At 38.2% G+C, this 16,255-nt stretch overlaps 1 protein-coding gene and 1 pseudogene across 1 annotated transcript in view; one reads left to right on the forward strand and one right to left on the reverse strand.

The window, feature by feature from the left end:
- Jam2 (junctional adhesion molecule 2) overlaps window positions 1-9,471 on the reverse strand; it is a 44,248-nt gene extending 34,777 nt beyond the window's left edge. The window contains exon 1 of the mRNA XM_033768055.1: window positions 9,327-9,471. Coding sequence (XP_033623946.1) covers window positions 9,327-9,471 — 145 coding nt within the window. The remainder of the gene's footprint in view (window positions 1-9,326) is intronic.
- Window positions 9,472-9,889: 418 nt separating this feature from the next.
- On the forward strand, window positions 9,890-12,146 carry LOC104851485 (annotated as a pseudogene).
- The last annotated feature ends 4,109 nt before the right edge of the window (window positions 12,147-16,255 follow it).

Here is a 16,255-nt window from a genome sequence, read left to right on the forward strand (position 1 = left end):
AATAAGATTACTGACATTTAGAAATGGGAAGAAAGGAGCTAAAGGTGTAGGGAATGTGGGATGGGTAGGGGAAGAGTAAAAAGGGAAAAGAAAAAAATGTGAGAGAATGAAAAGATGAAAATAAAGTGTTTGTAGATGGGGAGGGGAGGAGCGGGTGAAGGGAGGGCAGAGGTAAGGGGAAAAAATGAGAATCAAGACTTGCCATGTAAAGGTACATGATCCCAACAATGAATGTAACTGTACTGTATCCCTAAATGTACCAATAAACTCAATTAAAGCTGGAAAAAAAAAAGAAAAAGGAAAAAAAAAAAACTATGAACACATGTAAGAGTGGCGATGCATGACTATAACCCTTGCACTCTGGGAGGCTGAAGCAGGGGGACCACAAGCTCAAACCCAGATTGGGCAACTTAAGTGACTTTGTGAGACCCTGGCTTTCAAGAAAATAAAATAAAATAAAACAAAAAGAGCCGGGATGTAGTTAAAAAATGAGCATAAGTTATTTTGTATATTTTAAGCAATAAATATAAATAATGGTGTGCTTTTGACTGTCACTGATACAGAATTACTTTACTAACAAATAGAAAAAGTTGCACAGGATTAGAAGTGACAAAATAACCACACTCAGAATTCATTGTAAATAACTATTTATATGGGATAGAAAGTAATGCCATAAGGTAGAGATTAGAAGGCAGATAACATATTAACCTATCTCATAATTATTCAGTCATACTAGATCTAGAAAGTAGAGAAGGAATAGAGAGACTAATAGTTCTTCTAATCTCCCCAAATAGATATTCTGGATTTTCGGCTTAATGAAATATTGATATTGTTAGAGAAATATTAGTATGACCAGAGAAAGGGAAGCCACATGAAAGGGAAAGGAGAATAAAAGATGCCCTTGTCATGGCTGATGTTCTCGTCAGTCAACCATGCACTAAAGAATGAAATAGCGATACCATGAATGGATTTTACCCTTAAGAACCCATACTGAGATATGACTCTACTGTGTCATCATCCTCATTTGGCAGATGTGACAATCAAAAGAGATTGAATATGTTGCTCAGTGTCACCCTTCTTTAAAAAGCCAGGAAGCCGGAATGTGCCACCAGTGCCTCTACAGTCCTCTATTGTCTCTCTCTCAAATCAGTGCATGGTATTGTGAGAAAGCAGCACCTAATACTATGCTATCGGTCTCTGTGAAAGGCCTCATATCCATTTTCAAGCTTCAGAGTTCCAAAGATATTCAGAGAACATATAACAGATCACTATTTACAGAACCAGTACTAATGGCTGTGTATGGTGAACAGCCTCATTTAAATAAAGTATGTATATTTACTATGTTCTACACAAAAGTTGTATGCACATCCCCTTTTTTGGAATTTTTACCAAGCCGAGTACAAAGGGACTACTGGTATTTCAAGACTGAGTAAAAAGTTGTTTTCAGCCAAGTGTGCACACCTGCAATCCCAGCACTCTGAGAGCTTGTGGCAGGATGATCACATGTTTAAGCACAATCTGGGTAATTTAAGAATTTAGGGAGATCCTTTCTCAACATATAAAATAAAAAAGAATAGGAATGTAGATCAGTGTGAAGGCCTTAGGCTCAATTCCCAATACCATATAGATAGAGATGATTGATAGATACACAGATAGATATAGATGGATAGATTTATTGATTGATTTCATTCAATCAAGTTACATGCATTAGTAAATTCCAAAAACTTTCAGAACATTCCACTTCCCTGAATAACTGGATGATTAAAATTTTCAGGTGACATTAGAAAGAAATGAAGTAAATATGTTAATTTTGTAAAGGATAATAAATTCTCAAAAGTTTCAGAGGTGTATTATTTGACACATCTTCAAATGTCTAATGGTAGTCCCTGGCACAGGGAAGCCAGGGATTCTCCATCAGGACATGAAAGAAGTTATTTCAGAATTTTAAAATCTTTCTTTAATAGTCCCCACATGACAAATCTCACAATTTTCTCACCAGTAACATTATTATCTATAGATTTTGGATACATAGGGACAGTAGAATCCAATAGTCTCTTAAGATGAGACGAAAAAATTTTATCTTCAAAAGTGATGCTAATAAGAATCATAGACTTAATGAAAGCCACAATTGTTGGCCATTCTGTGTTCTAATTGGAGCTCTGTAAGATTAAGGTAACAGGAATAAATGGCCCTAAAACTCCATTTGTGTAAAATAGAATATTATTAAAATGTCAAATAGTAACAGAGGCACATGAGGGGATGGTAAAAGGTAAGGAATAATAAGCGTGAGTGTCCTTCTCAGCAATGACACAGGTGGTCTGGGGTGAATCACAAGCACATCTCTACAGGAGAAATCTGAGATCTGCCTTCAATGCCCTTCACCCTGAAATTGTAATTACCTGACTCTTGAACTGTGGTATGGTTATAAAAAACTAAAAGTCCAGAACCATCATCAGCATTTGGTAGCTATATTTCTCAGTGAAACATTAATTTACTAATATCATTGTTAACATAAATCATCTTTGAGATTATATATTGTACATTACTTCAATAGAGTCTGATCAGCTCTAAAAAAAATCCTAAAACCGAATTCTGAACCATAGTTTTGAACTCTGGCTTTCAATCAACAATTTTAGTTCAAAAGTTCTTTGAGAATGTGGATATGCCTACACAAAATGTCCTAAAAGCAGACTCACACTGATTACTCAGGACCTCTTCAGATCAGGGATAGGAATGGTTATTTCACAATTACGTGGTATTTATAAAATCATTTAAGCAACATACACTAGAAGGTAACACTCTACCATCCACTAAAGTTTCTCCATAATCCCATTCAATATGGATCTTTAGTATTTCAAATTTTTTTTATGTTTTAAGTTTCACTTTTCTGCATTAATAAGTGAATTTCAGGAATCACTAAATAACTGTTTAATGCTTCAAATGTTTTCACTTTTTTGAAAGCAGTTATGAGTACAAACTATATTTTGTGAGAATTACCATAAAGAAATGTCAAGAAGATTCTTTAACATCATGAATCTGTTAAATGTATATCCAGTGACTGAGGTTATTTTTATATTTCTCAAACAAATACAGTTCTGCTAATGTTTTCAATCTTTTGTTAAATAAGAATATTTATAAATTATAATGAATGGGCAATAAGGGAGACAAATTGACTATGGATTTAATTAAACTTTAAACTTGGGGCCAGCTTTAACATAAGCACCACACTGCACAAGGCCCTGGTAGAGGAAAGTGCCTAGAAACATGTGACTGTTTTGTAAAATTTGTAAGAATAAGATTATTTCTCATGTTATTTTTCTTACACACAATACTACTAATCCAATCCTGCACACAATTAGTGGCTTCTCCTTATTAATAAATTTATTTAGCTTCCCACCTTTGATTACTCACAGTGCTTAGATAAAGAAAGTGGTGTCCAAGGACCATGATCTAATGATTCAACCTTTAAAGCTAAAACTTTGAGAACCAGGGATTTAACTCAGTGATTCTGCTGCCTGAGTTCGATCACTGGTACCAAAAAGCAAAACAAACAAACAAACAAACCCTAAAACTTTGATTCAACTAATGACAACATACTTACATTCTTGCCATTAATCTTATTTTCAAAATGTAAGAGTTGTCTGTATTTTATTTCTGCAAGTCTCCCGCTTGTTAGTGACTCAAAGATCTCAGTCCTAACATTTTATACATGTTGTTTTTTGGTACCAGGGATCAAACTCAGGACCATGCGCTTATGAGGCAGGTGCAGCACCACTGAGCTAAATCCCTGCCCCGCATATGTTCTTAATTACATTCTATTACCACAAATACTTACAGAAGAAACTTGCAAACCAAAGGAAACCTTCCCGCATATTGTTACTTCATGTTTCCTTTCATTAATTTTCAGGAAGCTAAAAGAATAAGAACCACTTATTTTTAAGAGCAGAACATGGAAACAATGGTTTGGCATTGCTTTATTGTCATATTTATAATTGTCAGGGAATATCGCTCAGAATTAACAACTCTAACTTTTTGTTTGCTCTAATTCCAGGGACTATAATTTTCTTTTTCTTTTTCTTTTGGTAAAAGCAGTTTTCTGAGTCATTCTTTTATTTTAAAACTGATCCTGCTCACCCAAATGCAAGCTCACACAAACATACATTTTAAGGGTTAGTCAACCAGGCTGACAAAAGATTTAAAGGAAATCCACAGACATTCAAATCAGTAGGACTCTTGGAGATACCTCCTGGAGCAGTCCGGAAATACGTAGTCTGAGCTATTAGAAAGAGGTCCAATTTTTGAAACTTATTCAGATTATTTAAGAGAGGGACAATGCTATTTGTGCTCAAAATGGTATGTGAAAGTCTAACTGTCATAATAAAATTCAGGTAAAATAGCTGTCAACATCCTGTATAGCATGAGGATGACTGGATTTGTTACAGAATCAAACAGATATTCTGGAATTTTGGAGAGTCAACCTTGGCACTGTAATTTTTGTTTTGTTTTGTTTTTTTAAAGGAAAATAGTTTTAATCCAATTAACAAAGGAAAGAAGCATGTGATTCTCAGCACTAGGTTCCCAACATACAAACTTTTTCCCTAAAAAAGAATCAAATAAATTATTTTTCATTGGTACAAATGCAGTGGAAAACAAACTAAAACAAGTGAAAGAAAAACATACAAGAATGTATTAAAAGTAGGTATATAAAATAATAAAACTGAAACAACTGAAGTTTAGACATGTATATTCTCTTTCAAATAGCTATATTCTCATGTATAATTACAGAAGAGTGAATACAGAATATATTTTTCTACTCTTTAATTTTGTGTCTTTACTGATGAAATAAGTTTGTTGTGGGCAGCAAATTGTTGGATTTCTTCTTCTTTTTTTAAAAATCCATTCAGCCAGTCTGTATCTTTTAACTGAAAAATTTCATCCACTTACATTCAGGTTTAATATTGATACTAAAGCCACTCCTGTCACTTTGTTAATTCTTTTCTTCTTTCCTTCCTCTTTTGTTCATCTCTGTGGTTTGATGATTTACTCTGTTTATAAGATCTCAGTGTTTTCTATTTCTCTTTTATGTATCAGCTCTTGTGCTGCATTTTATCCACTAGGGTAACCTTTCAAATGCTAAGTCAGATCATGGTATTGTTTTGCTCAAAATATTAGTCCAGTTCTTCACTTCCCCGAAGCAGAGGACATGAGTTTGCAAGGCCCTGCACAATCTGGCCAGTTACCTTTGGACCTCCTTTCCTCTACTCTCCCTTCTGTGTTTCAGGGACACCTACTTCCTGGTTCATCCTCAAACAAGCCAGGCTCCAACTGCTTCCTCTGCCTGAGCGCCCTCCCTCTACCTGTTCATTAACTCTCTCTCTTTTTCCGGCCTTTCCCCAAAGGGCACCTCCTTCATTAGAGCTACTCTGAGCAATACCTCAATGCCGCCTTTAGTCTATCTTTCTTCCTCCACCTTCCTGATTCCCTGGATCTGCCTTCAAGTTTTCTCCTTTTCATCATACATAGTATTTTTTACCATATTACATAATACATTTCTGCACAGGGCAGGGGCCTTATTCCATTATTAACTTCAAGAGCAAAGGCAAATGCTCCATATTTAAAGATACCAGTAAATATTTGCTAAATGAATGTAAGGAATTATGGAAATATAAAATAAAATATAGAATACATAGCATTAATTTTTTTAATTAAGGAATGAGGTGCATGAGATTAAACAATGACAGATTTTCTGAAGCAGTCAATTTTGAAACTGAAAATACTTTTTATATTACAGAAATCAAAATTTAAAAACAATTCACCCTTCTCCCACTGTACAGAGGATTGAGCACAGGGCCTAGCACTTGCTACTGCTCTACCACTGAGCTACATTGTCAGTCACGTTTTATTTTGAAACAAGGCCTTGTTAAGTTGTCCAGGCTGGCCTTGAACTTCCAATCCTTCTGCCTCAGCCTCCCAAGCAGCTGGGAATAGCTGGGCCACCACACACACCTGGAATCAATTTTCAAATTATGCTGCATCAATTTTGTTCTGAGACTTTATGTAGAACAGTGATGGGGAACCTTATAGCATTTCAAATATAAGCAGCCTGCTATGGCACACACGCTGTTCGGTTGCCTCCACTGATCTAGAACAACCCTAAGTAGTTAACCCTTTCCTTGAAACATTACCAAACACCGCCTCAGAGCCATGCCTACACCCTCAAAAGCAAGGCGCATGTTCATTTGGTCTTCCCTATCTTTTTCCCCAGTTTTCCCTTGGAGAAGAAGTGCAGAAAGAGGTGTGTCTTCCCCATTAAAATTCTCTCCAACACTGAGGATCCCTCTTAAAAGGTTTAAGAAGGAATTTTGTATTTTTTTCCATGTGTACAGGAGTAACACATCGTACTAAATATTTAAGGTCACATCTATGTGGGTTTGATTACAGAAACTAATAAAGTATTCTCTAAATAATGAAAAAAAAGAATAAGATAAGACTATAAGAGCAAGAAGCAATTTAAATATGTTCAGGGACCATTTTCATCTCCAGAATTAAGGATTATTTTAATGTTACATCATTGCCTTTTCTCTTTTACTTTCCTTTTTAGTTTTATTTTAGGATTCCCTATTTTTAATGTTCATACAGAGATTTCTTTAACTGAAATACCGAATAGTTTATTTGGTGTGAAAAACTATAATAGTACACAGGATCCTAATGAGATAATTAATAATGTGAAATAGGAAGTAAAGGGCTAAAGGTGTAGGGAAAGTGGGAAGGGTGGGGGAAAGGTAATAAGGGAGAGGAAAAAATATGAGAAACTGAAAAAATGGAAATAAAGTGTTTGTAAATGGGGGGGAGAGGAGGGGTGAAGGGAGGGCAGGGACAAGGGGAAAAAATGAGAATCAAGACCTATTATGTAAAGGTACAGAGTCCCAATGATGAACATAACTGCACTGTATACCTAGATTGTACCAATAAACTCAATAAAAAGAAAAAAAAAAGGTTTAAGAAGGAACCATGGAAGCAACTGAGAAGAGACAACTGGAGAAATGCAAGAAAGTAGGGCAGTGTGAAGTCATTGGACAAGGGGAAAAAATGAGAATCAAGACCTATTATGTAAAGGTACAGAGTCCCAATGATGAACATAACTGCACTGTATACCTAGATTGTACCAATAAACTCAATAAAAAGAAAAAAAAAAGGTTTAAGAAGGAACCATGGAAGCAACTGAGAAGAGACAACTGGAGAAATGCAAGAAAGTAGGGCAGTGTGAAGTCATTGAAGTCAAGGATGGGCAGTCTTCTAAGGAGAAAGTGGCAATGTTTGATGTCCCTGAGTGGTCACATAAGATTTTGAGCAAAGTAAGCCATGGGTTAGGATCTAGTAAATTTATTGGTGACATGTTGGTAGAAATTTCAATGGCATGGCAAAGGGCCAGTCTTAAGTGAGTTGAATGGTCAATAAAATACAGAAGTAGTAAAACACAGTTGTGCCTTGGCTCATGAACTTAGTTCTTTCCACAATTCTGGTTGTAAAATTTGATACATGATTCTGCCTGCATAGTGTATGCTTGAAATTCAGTCAGAACCATAACCACAGAACAAATTCTGTGACCAGAATCATGGAAAGAATTAAATTCATGAACTGAGGTAACACTGAGATCATTATTTCAAGAAATTTGACTTTCATGGTGAGGTATTCTCCCATGTAGAATCGCAGAGACTTGCAGGTGATTTGAGCCTGTGAAAAGTGACTGGTAATAAAAAGAAGTTTGAAAGGGGACAGCTGCTAAAGCAGAGGATTCAAAGGAATGGGGAAAATAAGATCACAAGCACAGAGAAGAAATTAGCTTTGGAGCCAGGTATGGTGGAATCCCAGCACTCTAGGAGCTAAGGCAGGAGGATCACAAATTTAAGCTCAGCTTGGATAACTTAACCATTTAGCAAGACCATGTCTCAAAATAAAAAAAATTAACATAAATTATTTTGAGTATATTAGAAGGCATAATGAAGAAATCAGATACTTCCTGTACAATAGTACCTCAGTTCATGAACTTGATTCTTTCCACAATTTTGGTCACAAACTGCATTGGGCAAGAACTGAATTAAATTCAGAATTTAGGCTCTATGTTGACCTTATGGAGAAATTTGATTGGGTTCTTGTTCAGTTCATTTTGTGAACGGAATCAGAGAGAATTGAGTTCGTGAACCAAGATACTACTCTATTTATAATGTTAAATTGGATTTAAGAAGGTCAGAAACTACCTCAAATAGCACAGAAAAATGAAGAATATTGCAACATGGGGAGGTGGAATAGAAATTTGTATATTTGTATGTTGTATTTGTACATTGTATACAATAAGTCTGTACAAAAACAGCACACTTGATATGCTCAGATAATTATAAAGTGTTTTTACCTATATGAACACACAAGTAGTACTTTAGAAAATCATGAAGACTCAAGAGCAGGCACTGGCATGGGGAAATTTATTTTGCAAGACTGCCTAGGATAACATAGGCTATGTAATAGCCCTAGCATCTTTTCAGTAAATGTACAAAATCTACTTATAACTATGACACTCAAATATATACCACAAAATCCACAACATTCTCTCTCTCTCTCTTTTTTTTTTTTGTGGTACAGAGACTTGAACTCAGGACCTTGCGCTTGCTAGGCAGGCACAGTGCCACTGAACCAAATCCCTGGCCCCACAACATCCTCTCTTGCTGATAGTTTCTGACTTAATTCATTGATTATGTGCTTAACTAAAAGAAACATGAAAACTTTGTTTTGTAAGTTTTTTTTCTATTTGTGTTGCTAATGTAATGTGATCATAAAGTTATTTTTTACAGTAAAACCTACATTATGCTCTATTAGTCATATTTGTTCTTACAATTACAAAAGATGTATTGGGGAGGACGGATTTATTTAAGACCTTTTTATTTTTTTAAACAGATGAGGGGCTTTTCAGCTCCATTATTTTCTATCGGACCTCTCCAGACTTTTAATTATTCACTGCTCCAAATCTAGGACCAGCATCATTTCTCCTACTCACAATGTACTGATTCCAAAGGATCACATTTTCAGCTAAGAAAATATTAACTGATTTTGATGTATGTAACTGGAATAATTCATGTTTCTTAATTTTCTTCTTTATCGAGAATATAGTACCCCCAAGAATATTCAATTTTTTTCAAACATGCACAATATGAAAAATTTAAATGATCCTAAAGCTCTGTAACCCATATTTTTAATAAAAGTCTCTGAATATACAAACATCATGAAATCCTTACCAGCTAGTCAAAGATAGAGATTAAATGATTAAACAGCACTTGCCTGGCTGAGACGACGAATAACTGTACTCCCTTGGGAGTCTGGATGCTTGGACCGCGGTGTGGCAGCCCCACCCGCAACCCCCGCGTGGTTTTCCGTGCAGCCCCACTGGCACCTAGGGAATGTCCCACTGCAAAGCGACATCGTCAGGAGGCGATCTAGGTCTGAGACAAGGGCTGTGCTGAACTCTTCACAAATTGCACTAAAAATCCACCTGTCCTCGTCTGGGACCACAGTGAGGGGCTAGAGCCTTCCGGGGACTTCTCCAGAGCTGTGTGGAGCCACCTGCCATTTAGAACAAGCTGAGAGGTCGGAGGCAAGGTGAGCAGGGGCAGCTAACTGGCTCGGACCGCCAAGGAGAATCCAGGCGTGCAGTCTGTCCTGTACTTGAAGACAGAGACAGCTCTGCCACTCATACCGCAGGACCGAAGGTATTGCCCAAAGGCAAAGTGACCAACACTAATGTGCCCCTGCAGGCGTCCAGGGCACAAAGGGGACAGTGAACAGCTGAGTGTGGACAAGCTCATGCCCCCTGCACCTGTGCCCAGGCCAATAGCACCCAATGGGTCCTGGAGCAGATCCAGCTCACTCTCCAGATTGGCACCCAGGTGAACGTGGGGGCTGCACACACTCTAACTCAGATGTGGCAGGGACTGACATCCTGAAGACTTAGGAAGCCACATGTCTGCCATGGTGGCCTTGCTCACCCAAAGGTCTCTGGATGCCTTGAGACAGGCCAAGCTACCTCCCGCCAACATCCCTCCCACCACCAGCTCCCTGTCCCCAAGGCTAACTTGCTTCGTGTGATTTGGGTGTTCATGAATGTCAGGTAAGGCCTCCCCAGTGCTTTGCTACCTCAGCCCACCTCCCCCAGATTCCCAGGGTCCTCTAGAGCCCTATCTCTACTGGCGCTAGACTCAGCCACAAAAGGGAAAGAGAAATCACTCAAAATTTCTGTGGTGGATGTCAAACCCAGAGACAAGGTAGGCTTCTACAAGGTCCTTGAAGATCCACCTCTGTTCCATATTGGAGAGAGAACATTCGTGTGCTCTGTCTGAGGTCATCGCTTTACCACCAAGAGCAACCTCGAGGTGCACTTTCATAGACTCCCAGTTATCTGCTGAATTCCAGGAAAAAGTGGTGGCAGACCATAGCATCCTCTGTGCACTCTTTGCCTTTGTTCCCATTGATGAACCCAGTCTCTCTCTAGACAGCACATGTGTGCTTGTAATGGGGACATCCTCCTATAGGGCTACCTCAAAATATCCCCTCAGGGACCAAGCACAAGGACCTCACAGGTGGCCCACTACCCAGTGACCTGCATCCTGGGCCTCCTGCAGAAATTGAAGGTCAACCCACACTCCTTGGGTTGGGGCCAACCTGTAATCACAGAATGGTTGGTGGCTTCCAGAGGAGTAGGACGCCAAGCCAAGGTCAGAGACCCTAAAATTGCAGCAGCTCATGGAGAATATCGATGAGGCTACCACTGATCCCACTGAGTGTATCATTTACCACTGAGTTTTAAGCTGCCAAAACTTCCTCGATATGCATTACCGCCCCCACACTTGGGAAAGGCTGTTCCAGTGTAAGATCTGTGGCTGAGGCTTTTTCACCAAAGTCAACTTAAGGATACAGCTCAAGCTCCACTGAACCAACATGTCTGTGAAGACAAAGCATTCATACCCCATCTGCCAGCTGTTCACCAGTGTAGTCACACTGCAGCAATATATTCATATGCACATGGGTGTCCAGATTCCCAACATACCCCTACTGGAGAGTCCCTGTGGCTTTATGAGTCCTGAGCTCGCGATGGCCTGTGAGAACAGCAGTGCAGGTGCCATCTGCAATGACTGTTGTTAAGAGCCTCAGTGTACCTGAAATCAGCTCCCAAGATGCCCCCAGTCGCTCCTCAAAGGTGTCTGCACTGCTTCCCAACACCCATGTGGCATAGCCCATTCTAGGATTTACCATGATGGTTTCCCAAGTCGCCGCAGTGTAAGTGGGTCCTGACCTTTGGAACTACAGTGCCAGAGCAGCCAAGGAAAAGGCTCAGTAAAGAGAGACAGCCTGCCCAGCGACTCACCCTCACTTATAGGAGACCAGGGATATGAGAGCTGAAGCCCAGATACCATGGAAACCACGTCTTTCCAGGCAATGACAGCCAATAGCCAAGCAGAATGCATCAAGTCAAGGTCTCCCACTCAATACTAGGATCAAAGCGGAGAGCTCCAAGGACAGCCACACTGAGCTGGGAGGGTAGAGTAGGGTCCCATCAATGTTTATCCAAGCACAGCCTACTACATTAACGTTAAAGTTCCCAGCACATGTCTGCAGGCATGACACCCTTGTCAGCTGCCCAGCCACTCCGCTAAGACGAGCAACACGCCTGCACACAGCATGGGATGAACTTCTCTTCTGCCAGTGCCCTTCAGATTCACAGGCAGATACAAACTGGAGAGAAGCCTTTCGATTGCAACATATGCAGGCAAGTTTTTACCCCCTATGGCAACCTGAAGGTCCGCTACATGACACAGGGGGCCAATGATAACTCGGTTCACTGTAGGAGAAAGCTGGCCATTGAGAACACAATGGCTCTGTTTGGTACAGATGGAAAGAGTCTCAGAAATGTTTCTCAAGGAGATCCTGACCCCCTTGGTGTGGACTCAGTGGAATGGACACAGTACACTACTATGCTCAATGGTGGCCTGACCATGAAGACTGATAAATCTCATGTGGTTGTATTGTTAATGCTGTCTGTCTGTGAGAAATTAAAATTTGAATGCACCCCCACAAATAATAAATGCCCAAACCCAAATTAAAAGTCCTGGACTTAACTTCTTGAAAGAGTCCCAGATACTTTCTGATAGAAACTAAAGTCAGGAAGTAGTAAAAGACAAAAATTACAAAACAGTACCAAAAAAATTAGCTAAAGAGTTATTCTTTATTTCAAACAAACAAAAGGAAAAATCACATGCCTGTGTCCTTTCATTGGCATATATCAATTTTTAAAATAACATATAAATTTAGGAAATTATATATAAAACTATTTTTGCTTATAAATATTAGTTGTCTAGTAACATTATTTTTATTTATTTATTTATTTTTTTGGTACTGGGGATTGAACTCAGGACTTTGTGTTTGTGAGGCAGGCACAGTGCACTGGGCTAAATCCCCAGACCTATTAACATTAATTTTTAGGAAAGAGGCCAGAAGATAATACAGACTTTGTCCATTTCCTTTTTAAATGATCTGTGCTGTTAGGATGACTAAGTCAGATAATAAATCCCTCACAATACTCGCTATTCCTTCTATTTAATTAAGTAATAATTTCAGATCATGAAATATTCATTTCAGGCTTATGGCTTCCATTTCAGGTTAATACTGCTTTGAATTTAAATTGAGTTGTAAATGTGGATAGCATTTATATAAGTTAAGAGTAGCCACACTTTGAATATAAAAAATTCAAGAAGTACTTTAATGACACAATAAGAAAGTTAAACCAGTTGCCACATTCTAAACAGAGTATCCGAACTATTTTTTTTTTATTATTATCACAGGTGTTAGTCATTCTCGGTGTCTCTGGGGGATCCTACACACTGATTCTGAACTTGTAGAGGAGACAGAGGCTTCTGCTCTCTCTCCTCCCGCCTTTATTCCGTTGGAGTGAGCACCAGGGAAGGACACTTACAATCCCCTACAGTCTCCTCAGCCTCCCACATTTCCTCACACTTTCCAGCATATTCCTAGCATCCATATGGAAGAGAAAGTTACGCTGGGAGTCAGCAGCCTAAAGTCAGATTCACGACCTGCTTCTGTACAACCCAAGAAATATTCTAAGGCTCTATGTTTCTGATTTATGAAACTGAAAAAAAATAGTGCTCTCTTCCCCTCAGAGATGTTGACATGAGGATAAAGTAAGATAATTCATATGAAAGTATTCTGTCGATTGCAAAGTTCCACTCAAATGTTAATGTGTTTTTTCTTTATTTTTCTCTGCTTTTTCCCCCTTCACTCTTTCCAGCCTCTAGGTGAGAACTGACTTCACAGAATTCCCCTCTGCTACCATGATACTGCTTCTCTTGTCTATTTTCTCTTGAGGCACTTTTTGTTCATTGTTTCCATTTTTTAATATTCTTTAACAGAGCGTATCTCCAGAATTTGGTCTTTTGCCTGCTACTAATCTTCATGTTTTCTTTCAGTGTCTCAATATTTCTGTTTTCATTTTCAATTAATTAAATACCATTATTTTTCTGGTTCTGCAACTTTACAACTTTAGAATTACACTTTTACTTCTTTGATGTGCCCCATATTTAATGAACAGTAAATCTTAGCAATTGCTATTTTCATTGTCTTTGGATTTCCCTTATCCTAAATAATTTTGAGAGCAGCCTCTTTAATTCCTGATCCTCTTACCTCTAGGTAATGCCTGAGTTCTGATTACCTTTTTCCTCTCACATCTATCTATATGTAGGGAGTCAAAGTTTTATTTACTCCAAATGACAGTTTTTTGACATATTGCTCACCCTCTAAAACCTCCAATAACTTCTTAGTGCCTAGTGCATCAAATAGAAACTTCATAGTATAAAATATAATCAACTTCACAAATAACATGCTATTTCTGGAGCCTATTTTTTGCTTCTTTCCAAAATAGACTAGTTCAACCAATAAAAACTGTGGAAGAGTCAATTTTAGAATTAAAGTATGTTCTCAACAAAAAATGAAGTAATTTTATCATCACAGACTAAGTATGTTACATTTTTTCCCATTTAAAACACAAAATGTTAAACTATAAAAAACACTAATCATCCATCATTAAATCAAACCCTTTCATTTTACAAATGAGTAAAATAAGACCTAGGGCAGAGATGTAGCTCAGCAGTGTAGTGCCTGCCTGACAAGCAAGAGGCTCTGAATTTGATTTCAGGTACCAAAAGAAAAAAAAAAAATGAAGACCTAAATATAATAAGGTAGCTAATCTAATTCTTTAGAATGATAATTAAATGGCTGTGATGTTATCTTTTTTTCATTAAAACTGAGATGTAATGGGGTAGGAGGTGAAGTGGAACTTCTCCCCCTATTAACATCTATCCTACATTCCCTTGCTCACAAATCCATAGTGTATTTGGGGATAGGTTCATCCAGCATGGAAATAACTTCTGACACAAAAAACTAATGACAGTGCGCATTCTACTGCTGACACAGCACCAGGCTAAATGCTTAAATGACTAAATGCTTCTACTTCAATTCTTTCCCCGAAGTGTCTTCTCTATAGCATTCTTGGAGCTTGGTGTCTTCAAGGTTAAAGGAGCTATGGTAAATTAAATCATAAAAGGGCACATGTGGAACCTATCGTTAAGTTACAAGGACAAGGATTTGGATATTAAATAAATATTTTATAAGGTCTGAGTAATTTGAAGAAGTGCTTGAGTTGACATGTCAAATTCTGGTTGAACCCTGACTTTGTAAAAGGGCTGGAGTACCTTTTTTGTTGTTTAGAAAAGTCAGAGGGTTGACCGGAAAGTCTTGCTCAAACTAGTATCCATTAAGCAAATGCAAAATGAAAGTTTTATTTTTTAGAAATTTAATCAACTCACTTTTTATATTCACACTTTCTTGCTATCAGTGTATAAATGTGACACAAACTAATGGGCATTTTTACATCCTAGAGGATAAAATATTAAAGTCTTTTTCCAAAGAAATGCACTGAAATGTCCATATTTCATCATGACATAAATGTAGCTGTTAAACAGTGATTTGCTATATAACCCAGGATGTTGGAGTTGTAATTGATGACTAGGTTGGGTTTGTTTTTAAAAAGTTTTATTTTGCTGTCTGTTAGTGTGAAGTGGCCTGGAAAGATTTAAAAGGGGCTACTGGAGCACCGTTTACCCCCCTTACAGAGGCCATCATCATTCAGATGTAGTGTAAGAGAACAGATGTTTCAAGTAGACTCACTACCTTAGTGCGTTCTTGTTGCTATTACAAATATCCTTAGACTGAAAAAATTATAAACAACAGAAATCTGTTGCTCACATTCTGGAAAATGGGAAAACCAAGACAGGGGAGCTGGCGGATTTGATGTCTGCTGTGGGTTAGTTCCTCACGGATGAGAAGAGATAGCACCTTTTATGTCCTGACGTGGCAGAAGTGGATAAGCTCCTCAGGCCTCCTTCACTCGACACTGAAGAGGGCTCCTCAGGCCTGAATCATCCCCTGAAAGCCACCTCCTGACACTACTGCTCTAGGACAGGTATCAACAATGAATTCTGGAGAGACACAAACATCCAGACTAAAGCACTCACTTTGTTTTATTTATTTTCTCTTGAGCCAGTAGACCTTAAGGTGGAATATATAAGAAAACTCAGAGGGTTCAGAAAACATTCAGATTTTTTTCCTTTTTTATATGCTTTCTGGTAGTTGTTCTGCAACACTGGGGGATCAGACCCAGGACCTTGTGTCTGCTAGGGAAATGATGCTATGTTTGGGATGGTTTCATTTGCATTTTAAGTTATAGTCAGCAGAGTTTCATCTTTGAAGAACCATTTAAGTCTCCTTAAAGCCTAGGATATTTTAATACCTTTTTTTTTTGGTTTTTTAAGACTGCCCTGGAACTCACTATGTAGCCCAGGCTGGTCTCGAACTCATAGCAATCCTCCTGTCTCAGCCTCCCGAGTGCTAGGATTACAAGCGTGCACCACTATGCCTGGCTTAATACCATTTTAAAAATGTTTATATTTTACTTTATTTTTAACTTCTAGGGGCTCTTATTGTCAGGGAAAATAAATCTTTGAGACTTAAATTACAAATATCTTTTCCCTATTCATCATTTATCTTTTGATTAGTTTGAGGTCCTTTATTTTTCCTATGCATGTGCTCACTTCAGCAGCACATATATTTTTCCTATGCAAATACTCCTGTGAGATATGTG

This window comes from Fukomys damarensis, unplaced genomic scaffold, assembly GCF_012274545.1.
Source record: "Fukomys damarensis isolate Sample0158 unplaced genomic scaffold, DMR_v1.0_HiC HiC_scaffold_24, whole genome shotgun sequence".
Lineage (NCBI taxonomy): Eukaryota > Metazoa > Chordata > Mammalia > Rodentia > Bathyergidae > Fukomys > Fukomys damarensis.